This window comes from Stegodyphus dumicola, chromosome 2 (genome assembly GCF_044657685.1).
Source record: "Stegodyphus dumicola isolate Sdum_Otavi_A_Nest chromosome 2, ASM4465768v1".
Lineage (NCBI taxonomy): Eukaryota > Metazoa > Arthropoda > Arachnida > Araneae > Eresidae > Stegodyphus > Stegodyphus dumicola.
In genome coordinates this window covers 79625396-79645129 of record NC_140769.1, presented here as the reverse complement: position 1 = coordinate 79645129, position 19734 = coordinate 79625396, and the positions used below count along the sequence as shown (strand labels likewise).

The following is a 19734-nucleotide window of genomic DNA, read 5'->3' as shown; positions in this document are numbered from 1 at the left end:
CTTTTCTCTATATTGATCTTTAACAGTTGGCTTCAATTCTGTTTGTGTAATTGGTAATCCAGTTCTTAAATTCCTACTTAATAGCATTTGACTTGGTGATAATTTATACCTGAAATTGGAGTATTTCTATATTCCAGTAAAGCCTCATTTAATTTCTCTAATCCTGCTTTTCTAAATAAACTCTTAGCTATACCTACCAACTTTTCTGCAAATCCATTAGATTTAGGATATCGAGGACTGCTAGTGATTATTTCAAATCCCCAATCCCTTGCGAAACTCTTCATTTTCCAACTATTAAATGGTATGAGTAGATAAAAAATGGGGGTTCACCTGCACGGGGTGTGGGCGTGGTCAATGACGTCTCACAGAGGGCGGGGCCAAAGGCAACGTCATCACACTAGGAGGCGTGGTCACGAGTGGAGTTGAGGTGTTGGTAGATTTCTGATTGAGTTGTAGACCTCCTGCTTCTCATTTAAAGTTAGTTTTTTTTAAATTGGCAACGGGGTCATGGCGTCCTCTAGGGATGAAAAATGAAAATAATCTGTTTAGGAATTGGTCATGGCGTCCTCTACGGACGAAAAAAGAAAATAATTTATTTTAGAAATTTCTTTTTTTTTTTTAAAAAAAATATTCTATTATTCAAAATGTAGAATTGAACTCTCAAACATATCATCTCACCAGCTCAGTAGTTTGAAGATTTTAACCACTAAGCTGATGTGATACATTCAGATTCAGGTAAAAAAGCCTATTTAAGAAAATGGAATTTGAATCGACTCATCAATTTATTCTGATACTTTTATCCTTTCTAGTTTTCCATGAAACTTTAACTTATTTCTCAGGTTTTCTGTTTTCATAATAACATATTCATTTACTGTCATATTTTTTTGATACTTAACGTTTCTAATTTGTAATATTTTATTTAATTACCACATACTATTTTCTTTCATACCTTTCATAAATTTCAGCATACCCTGATTTTTAACTTATGTGTTATATTTCACAAACGTTCCCGCACATGCTGTTTATTTGTTACATTACTTAATTTTAGATGCAATTTCACACTTTTTTTAACGTTATAATGTTCAATATATTCTGAATTTTAACTTCATTCACTTTTTTAAAACATTCTAGTATTCTATACACACTTTAACTTAGTGGTATGAAATTGTATTTAAAAAGAAACGTTTATTTTTCGTAATCTTAGTTCTTTTACTAAATTTTCTACAAAATTTCTAATTTCTTTCACATGTTCAACAATATCTTCCTTACATTACCGAATATTTTTTAAAAAAAATTAAGTCTATAACTGTTAATTGCTTTTCTTACGTTCATGATTTCCCTTCTGTGTTTATATTTCTTAATTCTAGCTTAACTTATTTATTATAACATTTTTATTTGTCTCATCACTCGTAATTCCCACATTTTATCCCTTTTTATTCATTTTAACGATATGGATTGTTTTCATTTACTCCATATTCAAATATTTCCTTGCAATTTTTAAAATACTTGTTTTATTCCTCGATCATAATAGATCATCTACAATTTTTACTCAGAAATTTCCATTCACAACTTTACAGTTTAATACCATTTATATCTAAATGTATTTCTTTCTCATATAGTTTTATGGTCTTCAAAGTGTCTAACATCATGTTCAGTTTTAAATCCCGATTACCTTTAAGTGTGTTGATAATTTTCATTTCTAATTTTACAACCACGTTCAGTGTTTCATCCACATATACCAAAATATTTCTTACATCTTCTGATATTTAGTCTATGTCATATTTCAGTACTTCAAATGAATTTACACTGCTCACACTAATATTTTTTCATGTTTTAGAGACACTGACTGTACAAATTTTACTATTTTTCCTACACTAATTACATCTATGTCAGCACTCATGATAAACTAGCAATTGTTTTGCATCACATGCATAAAGAAATTCTTAAAACCAACTTTTTCAATATCGTACTCAAATTACTGTTTTCCAGTTGGGAATTACCAGTATTCTTTAGTTTTACTCTGTTACATCTTTTTAAATTTTAACATCTTACTTTTAATTCTAATATACATCTTTTGAACAGTTTTTTCTTTTAATGATAGCCTTACCTTATCTGTTCAAATTAATTCTTTCATTCACCTTCTTTACTACCTTTCAGTACCTTCATAATTCACTATGCAAACGCAATCTCTTTCACTGACATTCTGTTTCATAATACTAAAAGTTTCCTTAATTGACAAAAAGCAAATTATTTCTCATTTCAAAATAGAACTACTATATTTTCGCACGAACATTACCTTCATCCATTCAAGACGCCCCTTAACCTGTAACTGATGTAGCGATAGGAAAGGAGACTCTTATCATATGCTCTTTCGACATTTGAGGTTTTTAGAACTTCTTTGGCAAGTATATCAGTACCATCAGAAAATATACTTGACATTTTTACCCAGTTTAAAGGCAACATACTGTTATAAGAAGGGTTTTAGTTAAATTTATCAGACAAATAAACACATTTTGTGCTAAATAGGCATAAACATTTAGATTCAGAATATTTCTTTTTAATCCGATGTAAGACTTGAATTTCATTCATGATACGGATTGTCTCTTCATTTTCTTTTTGTTTACCTTACACTAATAGAAAATATTTATTTTACAAGTTCAGCTTTTAACGAAATAAAAACTACGATACACCTGCTGTTTTTAAGAAAAGGAACTTTGATATATTTCTGGAAATGTAAATGCTTTTAGAGTTTTCTTTCAATAACGTTGATTTTCATTACTTTACTAACTTCAATAATTCTCTTATTAGCTAATATGAATGAAAGAAGATTGTCAAAAATGTGACACAGTATAATTCTTACCAAGATACGTACCTTTACCAGCATACAGAGATTACTGATTGAAATGAAAAAAGGTACAGATATTTTACTACAATCTACATTAAATTAAAAAAATATTTAAACTTTCATACATTCCAAAGAATAAACGAAAACTCAATAGATATTGTCATTCAAATATTTCCTTGCAATTTTTAAAATACTTGTTTTATTCCTCGATCATAATAGATCATCTACAATTTTTACTCAGAAATTTCCATTCACAACTTTACAGTTTAATACCATTTATATCTAAATGTATTTCTTTCTCATATAGTTTTATGGTCTTCAAAGTGTCTAACATCATGTTCAGTTTTAAATCCCGATTACCTTTAAGTGTGTTGATAATTTTCATTTCTAATTTTACAACCACATGAGATAAAATATGTTTTATGAATGGTATTTAAAGTAATGCTGAGAACTTCATAAAAGCGAACATTCACTATGTTAATACACATATCATCAGTTATTTACATTAATCAATGTAATATTAATCATTACATATACTATATGCATATATATTTAAAGTTTAATTGTCTTACAATTGAATAATTAACTATTGAGAGAAAGAGGTTCATATCTTACACTATTTAATTCACATGGAACAAATTTTTCCATCAACCACATTGAACACTACATCTGATGTTTCTTTCATGAGATTTCAAATATCTCTTCAGATTACTCGTATTCAAGATACCTTACAAATATATCACATAAGTTCAGCGAATAATCACTTCATAAACTCTTAAATTTTCAACACGAGTGAATCACTCGTGTTGAAAAGCATATACTGCACTGTAAACATACAATACTTAAAAAAATTGTTATAAAAAATAAAAATACATTCATTTCACCAAGAAGCTTTTCTATTTAAATACATTTATTTATTTCCAAAGAACAAGTTTCTGTATTACACATAAAATATACTTAGAATTTTCTTACATTAATTAACATCAAATTAACAGCAATATCCATTTACTGACATTTGATATACATGTTTGCTTTAAAATTAAAACTAAAATTTCAATATATTTCTATTAAAAAAAACATAAGGAAAAAAATAGTCATAACATCAAACAAATGCAGAAATTTAAATAGAATAGCTGTACTTATATTAATGCATTTTTATAATCTTCATAACATTTTGATTCAAAAAAACCTATCACAAAATAAATGAAAAATTTTTTTCTGCCTTAAAGAATCTCTTATATTTTTTAAATTAATACATAAAAATATATCTTCACCAATATATTTAATTCTATTATCAACACTTATTATAATGCAATCATGTCTTGTTTGTGAAGGATGATTTACAATGCAACCTTCGCATTTAAATAGTTTTTTAATCACTGAATTTAATTCAGTCTTGATAGAGTTTATGAGTTCTTTAAAAAGTTCATCATCATCACTTACCATATCCGAGCAATTGTTTTTACATTTGATTTACAACGGTAAAATAATTTCAAAAATACTTTTATATAAAGTATTAGATACATCTGGAATAATTTCTTTCAACTTTTTAAAAATATCACAGTTTACTTTTAGGTATGTAGGTTTTAGTTTAAAAGAATTTTCATCTTGTTTAAAAACTTGTTGAAAAATACACACACCTTCTTTGTTGAAAACGACCAACTCATTATTGCAAATGATGCTGGCACTCATATAGACAAGATTAAATTCATATATTTTTGAGGAAAATTCTTGCCATGTTGCAGGAGTAACACCGCGTGTAGTAGGGTATAATATTTTATCTTGTTCCACACATTCACGTAGATGAATGTTCATTCTGTTTTCAAACTGATTTACGGACACAAAATATCCCCAACCAAGAGTCCACTGTGCAATCAACTTCAAACTTTCTTTTTTCTGTTCTCAATTATTCGGCATGAAGGTATTTACAGGAACAGATTTCATATAGTGGGCAAACCAGTCATCCTCTGGAAGTTCATCCTCATTATCTTCTAAGCGTCGTTTTTTAATTTTCAAAATTTTTATGTTTCGGAATGTGATACTAATTCTAGGATCTTTAACGTCAGGTTGAGAGGGTATTCCATGCATCCAAAATTGATTCGTTGGGGGGTTTCATTACAAGGAGAGTTCCATGAGTTACGTCCACGCTTCGAGATGTGAAATTTCGCCTGGTAAATACCATTTGACGTTTTGCACCTAAACTGATGATAGGTATATCACTTTCAGGTTCGAGACAAGTTTCATTGTCTTTATGCGTTGAAATTTTCGCCACTCCGTCAGGATAATAGTTCAATAAAGCAAAATTATATTTTTTGCCAGTTATCGTTTCAACATAATCTTTTACATTTAGAAGAGTTTGAGTCCATGGTTCTGCACAAATGCTCGTTCCAGAGAATTCGTAACTAAGTCCTTCATCACCAAAACCGAGTACTTTTCTTCATGGAACATACTAAGTCCCATTAATTTCAAAACTAATATTTTTAAAATTATAATTTGATAGTTCATCTAGCAAAATATCAGCTTCATTTCGTGAATAAAATTCTTCGTATAATTCCACATTTAACTCTGTATCACATATATTCCTCATATTCGCTTTTGAATCTAACGACAATTCTGAATGATATAGAAATACGTAGCATTCTTAAATAGCAAAAATTATCTAAAAAATACATTAATGAAATGATTTCATCAACACTTATCGTAATACATTCTTGTCATGTCTTGTTTGTGAAGCCAGTCTTTCCGGCATCATATGTGTAAAAATAATCATGATAGGATAGTGGGAAAGAGTTATAGTGTCCTAATGTTGTTATTCTGAACCTCGATATTACATATATGCATAAGGAGAATCTTAAAAGCATCATCCACTTATCATGATAGAGTAATGGAAAATTTCTAAAACTCTGATAATCATATGCAAAAGAATCTATTATCTTAAGGTTGTTGTTGCTATTCCAAGTTTGACAGTACATACAGAAGTGAAGGAAGATCCTTGATAAGCGCTGTAGACTTCACGTTATCGTGATAACGTTGACATCGTTAATACATGCAAGTCTTCTAAAATCGCAACTCTTAATAGTATGTTCGCAATTGAATTGATTTTCTAGAACACAGAAAATGATCATGTCTTAAATGTACTTCTTGAATATATAAAATTGTAGTTAGTAGGGAAAAAAAATGAGTTATGGTGTAGTTTTACACTGAGTTATGATATCGGTGTTTGAAATGGTAATCAATAGTTACATTTAAAATGTGTCGTGAGTGCGAAAATGCAGAAATAAAAGAGCTTTGGCGAATTTAATAAACGTGGTTCAATGTGGTTGATGGAAAAATTTGTTCCATGTGAATTAAATAGTGTAAGATATGAACCTCTTTCTCTCAATAGTTAATTATTCAATTGTAAGACAATTAAACTTTAAATATATATGCATATAGTATATGTAATGATTAATATTACATTGATTAATGTAAATAACTGATGATATGTGTATTAACATAGTGAATGTTCGCTTTTATGAAGTTCTCAGCATTACTTTAAATACCATTCATAAAACATATTTTATCTCATATATACAAACATGACAATATCTATTGAGTTTTCGTTTATTCTTTGGAATGTATGAAAGTTTAAATATTTTTTTAATTTAATGTAGATTGTAGTAAAATATCTGTACCTTTCTTCATTTCAATCAGTAATCTCTGTATGCTGGTAAAGGTACGTATTTTGGTAAGAATTATACTGTGTCACATTTTTGACAATCTTCTTTCATTCATATTAGCTAATAAGAGAATTATTGAAGTTAGTAAAGTAATGAAAATCAACGTTATTGAAAGAAAACTTTAAAAGCATTTACATTTCCAGAAATATATCAAAGTTCCTTTTCTTAAAAACAGCAGGTGTATCGTAGTTTTTATTTCGTTAAAAGCTGAACTTGTAAAATAAATATTTTCTATTAGTGTAAGGTAAACAAAAAGAAAATGAAGAGACAATCCGTATCATGAATGAAATTCAAGTCTTACATCGGATTAAAAAGAAATATTCTGAATCTAAATGTTTATGCCTATTTAGCACAAAATGTGTTTATTTGTCTGATAAATTTAACTAAAACCCTTCTTATAACAGTATGTTGCCTTTAAACTGGGTAAAAATGTCAAGTATATTTTCTGATGGTACTGATATACTTGCCAAAGAAGTTCTAAAAACCTCAAATGTCGAAAGAGCATATGATAAGAGTCTCCTTTCCTATCGCTACATCAGTTACAGGTTAAGGGGCGTCTTGAATGGATGAAGGTAATGTTCGTGCGAAAATATAGTAGTTCTATTTTGAAATGAGAAATAATTTGCTTTTTGTCAATTAAGGAAACTTTTAGTATTATGAAACAGAATGTCAGTGAAAGAGATTGCGTTTGCATAGTGAATTATGAAGGTACTGAAAGGTAGTAAAGAAGGTGAATGAAAGAATTAATTTGAACAGATAAGGTAAGGCTATCATTAAAAGAAAAAACTGTTCAAAAGATGTATATTAGAATTAAAAGTCAGATATTAAAATTTAAAAAGATGTAACAGAGTAAAACTAAAGAATACTGGTAATTCCCATCTGGAAAACAGTAATTTGAGTACGATATTGAAAAAGTTGGTTTTAAGAATTTCTTTATGCATGTGATGCAAAACAATTGCTAGTTTATCATGAGTGCTGACATAGATGTAATTAGTGTAGGAAAAATAGTAAAATTTGTACAGTCAGTGTCTCTAAAACATGAAAAAATATTAGTGTGAGCAGTGTAAATTCATTTGAAGTACTGAAATATGACATAGACTAAATATCAGAAGATGTAAGAAATATTTTGGTATATGTGGATGAAACACTGAACGTGGTTGTAAAATTAGAAATGAAAATTATCAACACACTTAAAGGTAATCGGGATTTAAAACTGAACATGATGTTAGACACTTTGAAGACCATAAAACTATATGAGAAAGAAATACATTTAGATATAAATGGTATTAAACTGTAAAGTTGTGAATGGAAATTTCTGAGTAAAAATTGTAGATGATCTATTATGATCGAGGAATAAAACAAGTATTTTAAAAATTGCAAGGAAATATTTGAATATGGAGTAAATGAAAACAATCCATATCGTTAAAATGAATAAAAAGGGATAAAATGTGGGAATTACGAGTGATGAGACAAATAAAAATGTTATAATAAATAAGTTAAGCTAGAATTAAGAAATATAAACACAGAAGGGAAATCATGAACGTAAGAAAAGCAATTAACAGTTATAGACTTAAGTTTTTTTTAAAAATATTCGGTAATGTAAGGAAGATATTGTTGAACATGTGAAAGAAATTAGAAATTTTGTAGAAAATTTAGTAAAAGAACTAAGATTACGAAAAATAAACATTTCTTTTTAAATACAATTTCATACCACTAAGTTAAAGTGTGTATAGAATACTAGAATGTTTTAAAAAAGTGAATGAAGTTAAAATTCAGAATATATTGAACATTATAACGTTAAAAAAAGTGTGAAATTGCATCTAAAATTAAGTAATGTAACAAATAAACAGCATGTGCGGGAACGTTTGTGAAATATAACACATAAGTTAAAAATCAGGGTATGCTGAAATTTATGAAAGGTATGATAAAAAATAGTATGTGGTAATTAAATAAAATATTACAAATTAGAAACGTTAAGTATCAAAAAAATATGACAGTAAATGAATATGTTATTATGAAAACAGAAAACCTGAGAAATAAATTAAAGTTTCATGGAAAACTAGAAAGGATAAAAGTATCAGAATAAATTGATGAGTCGATTCAAATTCCATTTTCTTAAATAGGCTTTTTTACCTGAATCTGAATGTATCACATCAGCTTAGTGGTTAAAATCTTCAAACTACTGAGCTGGTGAGATGATATGTTTGAGAGTTCAATTCTACATTTTGAATAATAGAATATTTTTTTTAAAAAAAAAAAGAAATTTCTAAAATAAATTATTTTCTTTTTTCGTCCGTAGAGGACGCCATGACCAATTCCTAAACAGATTATTTTCATTTTTCATCCCTAGAGGACGCCATGACCCCGTTGCCAATTTAAAAAAAAACTAACTTTAAATGAGAAGCAGGAGGTCTACAACTCAATCAGCAATCTACCAACACCTCAACTCCACTCGTGACCACGCCTCCTAGTGTGATGACATTGCCTTTGCCCCCACCCTCTGTGTGATGTCATTGACCACGCCCACACCCAGTGCAGGTGAATCCCCATTTTTTATCTACTGGTATGTTATCAGAAATTAAAGTTTGGGGTATTCCAGGTGTTGCAAATATCGATTTCAATTTACTAGTAACTTCCACTGCATTTTTATTTTTTAGAGGAATTATGTCTACTCATTTAGTTAAGTAACTGCCTATTACTAGATAACTTTTCCCTGCATACTCACAGATATCAGCACCAACCTTTTCATAATGTAAACTAGAAATTTCATGAGAAACAAGAGGTTCTTTTACTGTTTAAGGCCTGAACCTATCACAAATTAGGCATTTAGAAATCATATTCTCAATGTCACTGTTGATTCCTGGCCAAAATAGTACTTGTCAAGCCCTAGCTTTTGATTTTTCAGTCTCACAGTGAGCTTCATGCAATAATGTTAACATACACTTTCTTAATGCAACAGGTACTACAATTCGATTATTAAAAAAAAACTAAATCTTTTTCAATACTCATCTCATTTTTTAATTTAAAATAAGATCTTACTTCTTTAGGAACTTTATCAACACTCAAAGGCCATCCATTTTGCCAATATTCTTTCACTAACATTAACCCTTCATCTTCTAATGTAGCTTTCTGAAATTCCCTTTTCCCTGCATTCCTCTTGGACATTTGCAGTTGTTTTGTTATTGTATGAACAATCACTGTCATATCCATGTTTTTATTTGTGTATGTATCAGTAAAGGAACGTGACAGTAAATCTGCAATATACATATATTTCCCAGGCAAATATTTAAGTTATATTTTAACAGCTTAATTTTTATCCTTTGCAATATATTTGACAACACATTAGCAATATTTTTGTTCAGAAATTGAAACTAATGGTTTATGATCAGTAAGCACTTCTACCTCTCTACCATAAATGTAATAGTGAAATTTATTAGCAGCAAATAAAATACTAAGAAATTCTTTCTCAATCTGAGTATAGTGTTTTTCTGCATTATTTAAACTCTGAGACGAAAAAGCAATTGGTTGCCCATTCTGCAATAAGCAGCAGCCTAACCCATCTTTAGATCTATCTGCCTGTATAGTTATAGGTTTACTGCTATCAAATATTCCTAACACAGGTGCATTGGAAATTAATTTTTTTTTTTTAATTCGCTGAATGCTTTAGAATGCAGCTGTAACCACTGCCATTCTACTTTGTTTTTCAAAAGTTCCCTTAATATGGCTGTTTTCTGTGAAAAATGCGGTTCAAATTTCTCAAATAATTACACATTCCCAAAACACGCTGTAATTCATGCTTATTCTGAGGTTCCTATAACTCAGTAATGGCATTAATTCGATCAGGATCAGGTCGCATGCCTGATGCATTAAATAAATGACCTAAATATTTTACCTCACTAACCCTATATTGAAGTTTTTGCTTGTTGAATTTAATATTGAGTTTTTTAGCTCTGTTAAAATTTTATCATGTTCTTGTATAGTGCTAGCAGCAATGAGGATGTCATCAAAATAGACCAATACTCCTGGTATATTACCTGGTATATTTGTTTTCAAGATTGCGTTTCTGAAAAATTTCAGGTGCACAGGAAATACCCATTGGAAGTCTTAAGAATTTATAACATCCAAATGGTGTGCTAAAAGTACAAAGATCACTACTATTTCCATCTAACGCTATTTGAAAAAACCCATCCTTTAAGTCCAAAACAGAGTAAATTGATTTATTACATAGCTTTGGTAAAATCTCCTCAATTGTTGGAATCAACACATGTTCTCTTTTTATGGCTTTGTTAAGATCTTGAGGATCAAGGCATATTCTTAAGGATCCATTAGCTTTTTCAATTATTACTAAATTGCTAACCCAGTTCAAAGGTTGATCAACTTTTGCAATAATGCCCTGTCTCTCCAATTTGCTTAATTTTAATTCAAGTTTAGGTTTTAAATTAAGTGGTACTGTACGTGATGGTCTCACTACAGGAGCTATCTGATCATCAACCATGATTTTACACAATCCACTAAATTTCTCCACACCTTCAAACACTTCTGAATTATTAATAATAAATTGATCTTTAGATGGAGGTAAAACAATTGTATACTGATCCAACTTGCCTATAATTGATATTCCAACTTTATTTATAAACTGAATCAAATTAAGTTTAACACATGCATCAATTCCTAATAATGGACGTATATGCTTGCTAGAAACAATTAAAAACTCTAGAGTATGATCCACACCATCTGAGGAACATTGTCACATTAATGACACATCAGGTTTAACCTTGGACCCCCCCCCAAATGCTTCTAATACAACATTACACTTGTTTAAAATAAGATTAGAGTTCTTAGCACTCAAGTGTTTCATAAATTTTTCACTTCAGACCCTGTGTCCAACTTAAAAGTCACAGTTGTCCCTTCAACAATTATAGTTTTAGTCCACTCTTTTGTAGAGGATGTTGAGCACACACTTTTAGTTCTTTGAACATTTATGGAATTCACGAAGAATTCATTATCAGATTCCCTATACACATCTGCGTTATCATGCTGAGAAACATTTTGGACATGCTTCAGTCTGCAAATAGTCGAAAAGTGATTTAGTTTGCCACAATTAAAGCATTTTTTTCCATATGCCGGACACTGTCCATTAACGTGATGTCTGTTGCATTTTTTACATAAAGATGTCTCAGTATTTGAAGCGTCATCACAGAGGCAGAGGATGTGCATCACAGAAGCACAGAGGATGGATCCTCTGTGCTTCCTCACTGCTAAAGCTGCATTGGCTCCTCCTGCCAGATGTTGCTTCACTTTTCCTCTAGTTATGCTGTCAACATTGCGTTCTCTTAACGTTTGAGCACGAGCTTTGCTCAATTCAGCTGCTTTTCTTAATTCAATTGCTTTTTCCAAACTCAGATTATTTTTTCGCAGCATCCTCTCCTGTCAACTGGCATCTGATACTCCAAGGTCAATGCGATCATGTATGACAGAGTCACTCTGCTCACCAAATTCGCAAGATTTTGCAAGTTTTTTCAGGTCAGTCACGGAATAATCAAAAAGTTCCCCTTCTTCTTGTTTTCTCTTATTGAATAAAAATCTCTCCACCACAACATTTGTTCTAGGCATCGTGAAAGCTTCAAACCTCTCAAGCACTTTTTGATAGTTACCCTGATCTCCTGTTGAAAGATTGAGCGAGTTGAACACTTCAACTGCTTCCTCACCAGTGGCATTTAAAAATAAAGCAACTTTCACATCTGAATCTTTTGAAGCATTTCCTGAAGCTTTCATATAAATCTGGAACAGCTGCTTGAATCTGCCCCAGTTTTCGGCCACATTGCCTTCGAAACTTAGGCCTTGCGGAGGGCGACAAAATTCCATCTTGCGTCTGCTGAGAGGAAAAACAACCAAAAGGATTGCCTGGCAATTAGTTGTAATACTATTCCACATGACTACGCCATGTTTTAATCATATTAATACTTATTGATCTATAATTAAGTTCATTACAACACTCTCACATAGCACATTGTTTATTCCAGACCAGCATCAACTGATAATTACTTCATTTCAGTTTGACCAGCTACTAGTGTGTTGCCACATATATGTAGCATTACCTAACATATTCGCATACTTCCATTTACCTCAACAGCGAATTGCATTCTCTTCAATTCTGATTGGCTTTCGGAAATTAACATTTTCCTTTCTCTGCTTAACTTTTGGAAGTGAGTTTATTTTCGGAATGCCTCCGAAAATACTCCGAATATGGTGAGGCCTTAATCATTTTTTAGAAGAGTGTGGGGATTTCGATTGGAAAGATATCAAGAATAAATTTTTAACGTATTTTGCCGCAGGGAAACTGTTACCTTCAATGATTTTATTAATATCACTTACTCTAAATTTAATGACATTCACAGATACTATCAACAAAAATTTAAATTGGCATCAAGTTTAAAATTAAATAACGAAATAGCAATTAACGCAATGAATTGGCATCTTCCCAAGCAGCAGAAAATGTTGTTCACTGTGCAAAATTTTACAAATCTAAATGACTGGATTATGACAGCTAGTCATTTACCTTAAATTCAGTGAGAGAACTTAATCAAACACAAAAATTCTTAACGCCAAGACCACATGTACCACAAAATGTTTTTCAACGAAGATTTTACCAGTCTAGGTATCATGCTCCACGGTTGTTTCCTGCTCACTGCTATACTCCTCAAAATCAAGCACGGAGAAATTTTCAACCAGCACCAGTAGCTTATCTGTACAGATCATTTTCTTCTTTAACCTACGATAGTGGAAACTCCTTTTTTGTTATTTTATTGTTTGGTTTAAAATGTAGTTTAACGAGATTACGTATTTTTTGTTTGCCTCCACTGTGGAAAAAAAAAAAAAAAAAAAAAAGCTTATAAAAAATAACTGGCATTAATTGACTGGTGTGTAAATGAAGATTAACTTAGTAGCCATTTTCCGGACAGTCCCGTAACTACGGAAGATATTTTTGACTCTCACTTTTGTGAATTCATGTGGCAATGCCAATTTACGGATTCGAGTTCAGATAATTTTAGGAAGTTTTTGGATGCTGTTAAAGAATTTTGTGTGCCACAGTCTGAAGACGAAAAAATTTCTAAATAAGATAAGTGGATATTTGCTTTGTGTATTGCTTAGATGCACAAGAGCCCACCAGCGGCCGAGCAGTAATGTCGCTGAACACTGGTGGTTCGAATACCATGAACGAGCTGGCTGTATGGGCGTTTTCATGGTTTTCCCCATGTGTAATGTGTATACGAGCCAGTTTCCCTTAGAAAGTCCTCCACGAAGGCATCCCTTCCCTTAGGAAGATAGCCCTCGAGGCTTTGCCATAATCACACACACCATAGATGCACAAGAGGTTTTTTCCTTTTTTGTTATTTTATTGTTTGGTTTAAAATGTAGTTTAACGAGATTGCGTATTTTTTGATTGCCTCTACTGTAGAATTGACTTCTTTCACTTTTTAAGTGAAAATATATCAATGTGTACATGGAAAAAGTCAAGGGAGTGTGAAATGCTTTATGCAATTCTGAGTTTTTTAAAGTGAAAATACGTTGACGTGTACATGGATAAAGTCAAGGAAGTGCACAATGCCAAGTTTGTGCAATCCTGTGATGATTTTTTAAAGTGAAAATAGGTCAATGTGTACATGGATACCAAGTTTGTCCAATTCTTTTACTTGTTATTTTGTCTTAGTGTGGCGGTGATTTTTGGAGTTAAAATCGGCACTACACAAAGCCAAAATAACAAGTCAAAGAATGGCACAAACTCCCTATCCATTTGCAGCTACAAATCGCCAATTTTTGCCAAGGGGTACCCGTAAATATACTTTTAACTAAGAAAATACGATAGCAGCTTTAAAAATAATTGGTGACCTCAACATTAATGATTCTAGATTTGGTGCTCTTACCCTAAATTCATCTGTTCTCTCAGATTCGAGATCCTTCTATGTTATATAACAACATCAAATTAACTAATCATAACTTGTCTCTTACTCTGGCAACCTCATGCCGCTTCACTTCTCAAATGCCTACGTCTTGCATTTAAAATCATTGTTTATAGGATTTACTGTACTTCATTATGATTAGATAAATATCTACTAAGATGGTTTTATATGCATGAAATAAAGCTTGGGACTTCTTCAAAATTCATTCGTGTCAACATCATTTGTTTATCTGTCCACTCAACCATCACGACTAATATCACATGTAATACCATGCTTAAAAATATACAATACATAACTTAAAAACATCACATGTATACTATATATTTACACATGTATGTATATATATAAAATTTTGAAAACATTTACACATTTGTATATATGTGTGTGTGTGTGTGTTTGTGTGTGTGTGTAATGCTTTATATATGTTTTGAAAATTGTTTTCACCTGATAACATTTGCTGTATACCTTTATAACGTATCTGCTTTTTTTCTAAAAATAATTTTTTTTCATTTGCGTAACAAAGCACCTTTTTCCTGTCAAAATTTACATTTTTCACACTTGCAAAACTATCAATCACTATTTTTATTTTATTTTATTTATTTATTTTTTATTTTTTTTCAAAATTTCAGAACAAAAGATTAAATTTAAAAGTAATACATCAGGTTTTTATGATCACTAATATATTATATTTAGAATTAAACTAAAAATTTACATAAATTAAATTTAAAATAATACAAAAGAGATAAAAATAACTAAAATTATTTATATATATATATATAATAAAATTATAAAATATAATAATTAAATTTATGTTATTTAATTGAGAAATTTCAAAATGGTATGAAACATTTTGAAGCATCATAACTAAATAATATGAAAATTTCTATGAAATAAATTATGGTTAGGAGCAAAGCAGTATCTGCCAAAGTAAAATATAAATTAAGAAAGACAAACAAACAAAAAAACTTATACAGGTTTTATATACAAATTCTATAAATACTACATACTGCGTATGTCTTTCTTCTTTAAGATAAACTTTTCATTCCTTGAAAAGGAAGTATTTCAAGCTCGAAACTGATAATTGTATAATAAATCTATACTAACTTAAAAGATGCATTTTGCCCCTTAATTTTTAAATGATGGGTACTGAGATAAAAACAAAAGAATTTTATAACACTAAATATTAAAATCTTATTTTGCATAACGTGGTTGCAAAAGTAAAATAATGACAATTCGGTTTAGTTCAGTTAAAGCAACCCCCAACTGCTTTTTAAATAACACTTTTCTTTTTAATTAACAAACATAACCAATAGAAAATTAGAGAAGGAAGAGGACTTATACAAATTAACTTTAAGCAAAGAATATTAGCACAGTATATGCAAAAGCAAATTTAAAAATCTGACATAAATTACGTTAAATCAAAACCCTTACCTTAAATAACATTCAAGGATTAATTTGTAATAAAAACAGCAGTCAAATTGTATAAAGTTACAAATAAAATATAAAAACATTGCATTTTAACTGGCTTTTCAGCATTTTACACAGCAGAACATTTACAATTTAAGAAAGTGTCCAAAACATTCTTAACCGCTTTCGTTTCGCGGTCGTAATTGCCACCCATATGCAAAAGCAACAAAGCACAGAGTACACAATCCAGCCTCCGCTGTCAGTAAGCTATGCTCTAATTGTCGCACCATAAACACGCCACTATCGTACGGTGCTTAGCGCAAATTCATCTCTTCCTAACAAACGGGCGATAGAAGCAAGCCAATTAGAAAGCAGCATACAACAGAACTGAGACACGCACATAGCCAATGAAAAGGAATTTTAGCTTTTGACATTTGTTTTCTTCTTTGATTATCTTTCTTGATCTATCTGTCACTGACAAAGAAATATTGTTTCTCCATGTTCTTCAGCTGCGATACGCTCCCGAAGGTACTATATATAAATATATATACAGAGAGAGAGAGAGAGATATGTGTATATATATATATATATATATATATTCAATATATATATTCAAAATAAAATAATAAATTGATATGAAATATATATATAATCAAAGCTTAAATTGCGCCGAACCCCACCGGAGCCCGGCTCCGGTACTTCTTAGTTTCTTTCTTTTATATAACTAAATAACTTCAGTAGAAATTTGACCTCGAAAATTTTATTTTTTGCAATAAAATTATATTACAAATCGCTCATTAAATTTTAATTTATCTCTACATTTTATTTTAATTACTTAACTGTTTTAATAAGTATAATTAATTATTTGTTCAATTAAATAATAATCGATAAATATTAATTATTAATATTAATTAGGTAATAATTAATTAATTTGATAATAATTGACTATTTGATTTTTAAATTATTAATGATTTTAATAATCATTTTATTTACTTATTTATTTTCTTCTTTGCTGACGGTTTTCCATAGGGCTCTGGCACTTCTAATTTTAGAAATTAAGGCCCTGTATATAATTAAAAGACATTGAAATGGTTCATCGGCTAATTCTGGATACAGAAAAGCAAGGATTTTTGTAGAAGATAGATCACAATTGATTTCAGTGTTCCTATCTCCCTGAAGAAGTAGCACTGAAGTTGATTGAACTCCTCTTCTGTGTTTGTTCATTTTTCTTTAAATTGCATTGATTTTTTTTAAATAGGAAATTGCTTGTTTGAAAAGTTTTGGTTTTAACTTTTTAAAATTCTTTGTTGCATTTATAAAATTATATGAAATTTATTAATTATGAATTTCAATTTTTGGTCTTTGTGAAAAATTAGTTCTAAATTTCTTACTTTATGTCTTTAATGATATTTTTTCTGCAGCTTAATGCGCGAAAATACTAGGCATGTTCAAATTTTGTTTTCAAAAGAATTGCTTTGTAATTATAAAATACAATAAGCAGCCATTAGCGCTTATACTATTTTTATAGTTTTACAAATTTAGGGATTAAAACTAACATCACAAAGAAAAGGGTTGTAAAACCTAACGCTAAATGGCAACAGTAAAAAAAAATTGAAACATCTAACATCTGAACCGTTAGTTAAAGAGATTCGACAGATTTTTACATGGACATAACTTTTCCTCTTATCCAAGAGTAACTGCTTTATGTTACCTTTATTACTTTTGACATGTAATTCTTCCATGTAGTGTTTTTCTTATAATTATAATTCTTTCTTATTTGCTTGATTAAATGTAAAGTTTACATGGCCTTCTGGTTATAGTTGTACTTTTAATTGTTGCTCGTAAAAAGAATATTGAAATAAAGGAATGTCAGAGTTCCAACTGATTAGCATGTAAACATGATGATACTCCTCTCAACCCTACAAAAAATAAACAACAGACACTATGAAAAACATTTAATTTCATTTACTGTATTACATGCAATAGATGAAATCTAGTTTACATGGGACAAACTAAGAATCCTCTTAATATTAGAATTAACAACCATAGATCTCACATTAAAAAAATCTCAAACAGCAAAAACAGTAATAATTCCACTACCAAAGAACTTGAACATTTTAAAATTCACGACTTTAATAATATTACTATCAAAATTTTGTAGAACCTAATCTTAAAAATAGACTTTTTAAAGAATCTCTATATGTTTTGCAGTTAAGAAAGGATTAAACGTTGACTTAAACTCTTGTATTGATAGTAAATCTGCCTTTTATGCTACCGTTTACGAACAATTCAGTCTTATAGTAGAAAAAAAAAAAAAAAAAACCGCACAGAATTACCAGAGGAAATAGCAAAAAAGTTAAAACTTCTCTTAATACTAATATTCTAAATTCAAAATTTCAAGATTTATTTGAAGAACAACATTTCAAGAAAAATATTTTTAACTACCTTCACTCCCTACCTCACAGACATCTTATTATCATTCAAAATTTTGTCAAAGATAAATTCAAAGGAAATAATCTCATGGAACAGCCCACCTTGGAAAAGTAAGCGTGATGGGACGTGATGGGACATTTTTGGATAAATATTCGATGGATTTCCATCGAATATTTATCCAAAAATTTTACTTTATAAAAGGTTTTAATATTTTTTTGGATTTCCTTTTACTTTTAAAACATGATTTAATCTTCTTGGGATGGATTCGACTAATTTTTTTTGCGATTTCTGGAGTGATTTTACCCCATTCTTCTTGAAGCACCGATTTTAATAGTTGTTTTGAAGAAATGGTGTGTTTCCGAAATTCTTCCTTGGGTTTTATCCACACCAAGATTCTACCGTCAGAATCAAATATATTAAATTTACTCTCATCAGCAAATATAACGTCATTCCAGTAATCAGAATTCTTATTTACGTTGGATTTTGCGAAAGCCAGTCTGAGGTTTCTATTCTTTTCACTCACGAAGAATTTTTTCCTGGCTGCTCTACCGTGATATCCAGCAGATCGAATTACTCTTCCAATAGTCTCAGGATTAATAATTACTCCATGTAATGCTTGTAAATCAGCAGCAACTTTAGGAGCATTCATTCTTGGATTTTTTTTAATATTTCGAACGATAATTCGCTTTATTCCATTGAATAGCTTTGATGATCGGCCAGGTCTTCTTTTATCCTGAATCATATGATTCTTTTTATATCGTTTAATGATACTGAAAACTGTTGAATGACTCAGGTTAACTGTTTCAGCAGTTTCTCTAATAGAATTTCCACGTTCAATATGCAAATTAATAACTAATTTTCGAATTTCAGGCAAAGTTTCTTTTCGTTTAGCATTCATGGCTTCACAGAGATAAAAAACACAAAAATTCCAAAACCAACTGGAGAGAAATACTGCAGACGATTTTATAAATTATTGCCAATTGCTTTTGAGTAAAAATAAAAACCCCAAAAAATATTTTTATTGCTTAATTCAGACGATTTTTGTTGCATAGTACGTAGTAGTATCTAATGGTGCCCCATCCCTTATGTGAACCATTTTTTGCTCCGTTCTAAACAATTGTATTTTTATTAAATTAATATTTTGAGAAAATGTATGTTATGTAATAATTGTTACTAAATTGAAGTATGAAACACACCCACAAAAAATTTTTACATGTTTTTTTAATTTATTTTATTACAGTTTCCTTTTGTAAAGCACAAGTGCCCATCACTTTTGTGAGACATTGTATTATCAAAGAGCTCATATTATCAAGTGCGATTACGATTGCAAACACTACCGTATTAAATTAATGAGGTAAAAGTTACTTAT

The 19734-nt window shown here is 30.0% G+C and overlaps 2 protein-coding genes across 4 annotated transcripts in view; both read right to left on the bottom strand.

The window, feature by feature from the left end:
• Positions 1–16240, bottom strand: part of LOC118187976 (insulin-induced gene 2 protein-like) — an 87252-nt gene extending 71012 nt beyond the window's left edge. Inside the window, exons 1-2 of one of the 3 annotated variants that reach the window (XM_085810803.1) lie at positions 15957–16240; positions 331–517 (exon numbers count right to left, since the gene is read on the bottom strand). Coding sequence is in view for 1 of the 3 variants with exons in the window: in XM_085810801.1 (XP_085666927.1) it covers positions 15957–16036 (80 nt within the window). In the remaining 2 variants the exon portion in view is untranslated. The remainder of the gene's footprint in view (positions 1–330; positions 518–15956) is intronic. The other 2 variants (XM_085810802.1, XM_085810801.1) reach the window with 2 other exon arrangements.
• Positions 11979–15117, bottom strand: LOC146998486 (uncharacterized). Its single transcript, XM_085810308.1, has one exon. It carries the CDS (start codon positions 12496–12498, stop codon positions 11995–11997), a length of 504 nt encoding a protein of 167 aa, XP_085666434.1. The 5' UTR covers positions 12499–15117; the 3' UTR covers positions 11979–11994.
• Positions 16241–19734: the final 3494 nt, after the last annotated feature.

Excerpts from the sequence above, each read along its gene's own strand:
- LOC146998486 (XM_085810308.1), bottom strand. The coding sequence starts at position 12,498 with ATGTGGAATAGTATTACAACTAATTGCCAGGCAATCCTTTTGGTTGTT.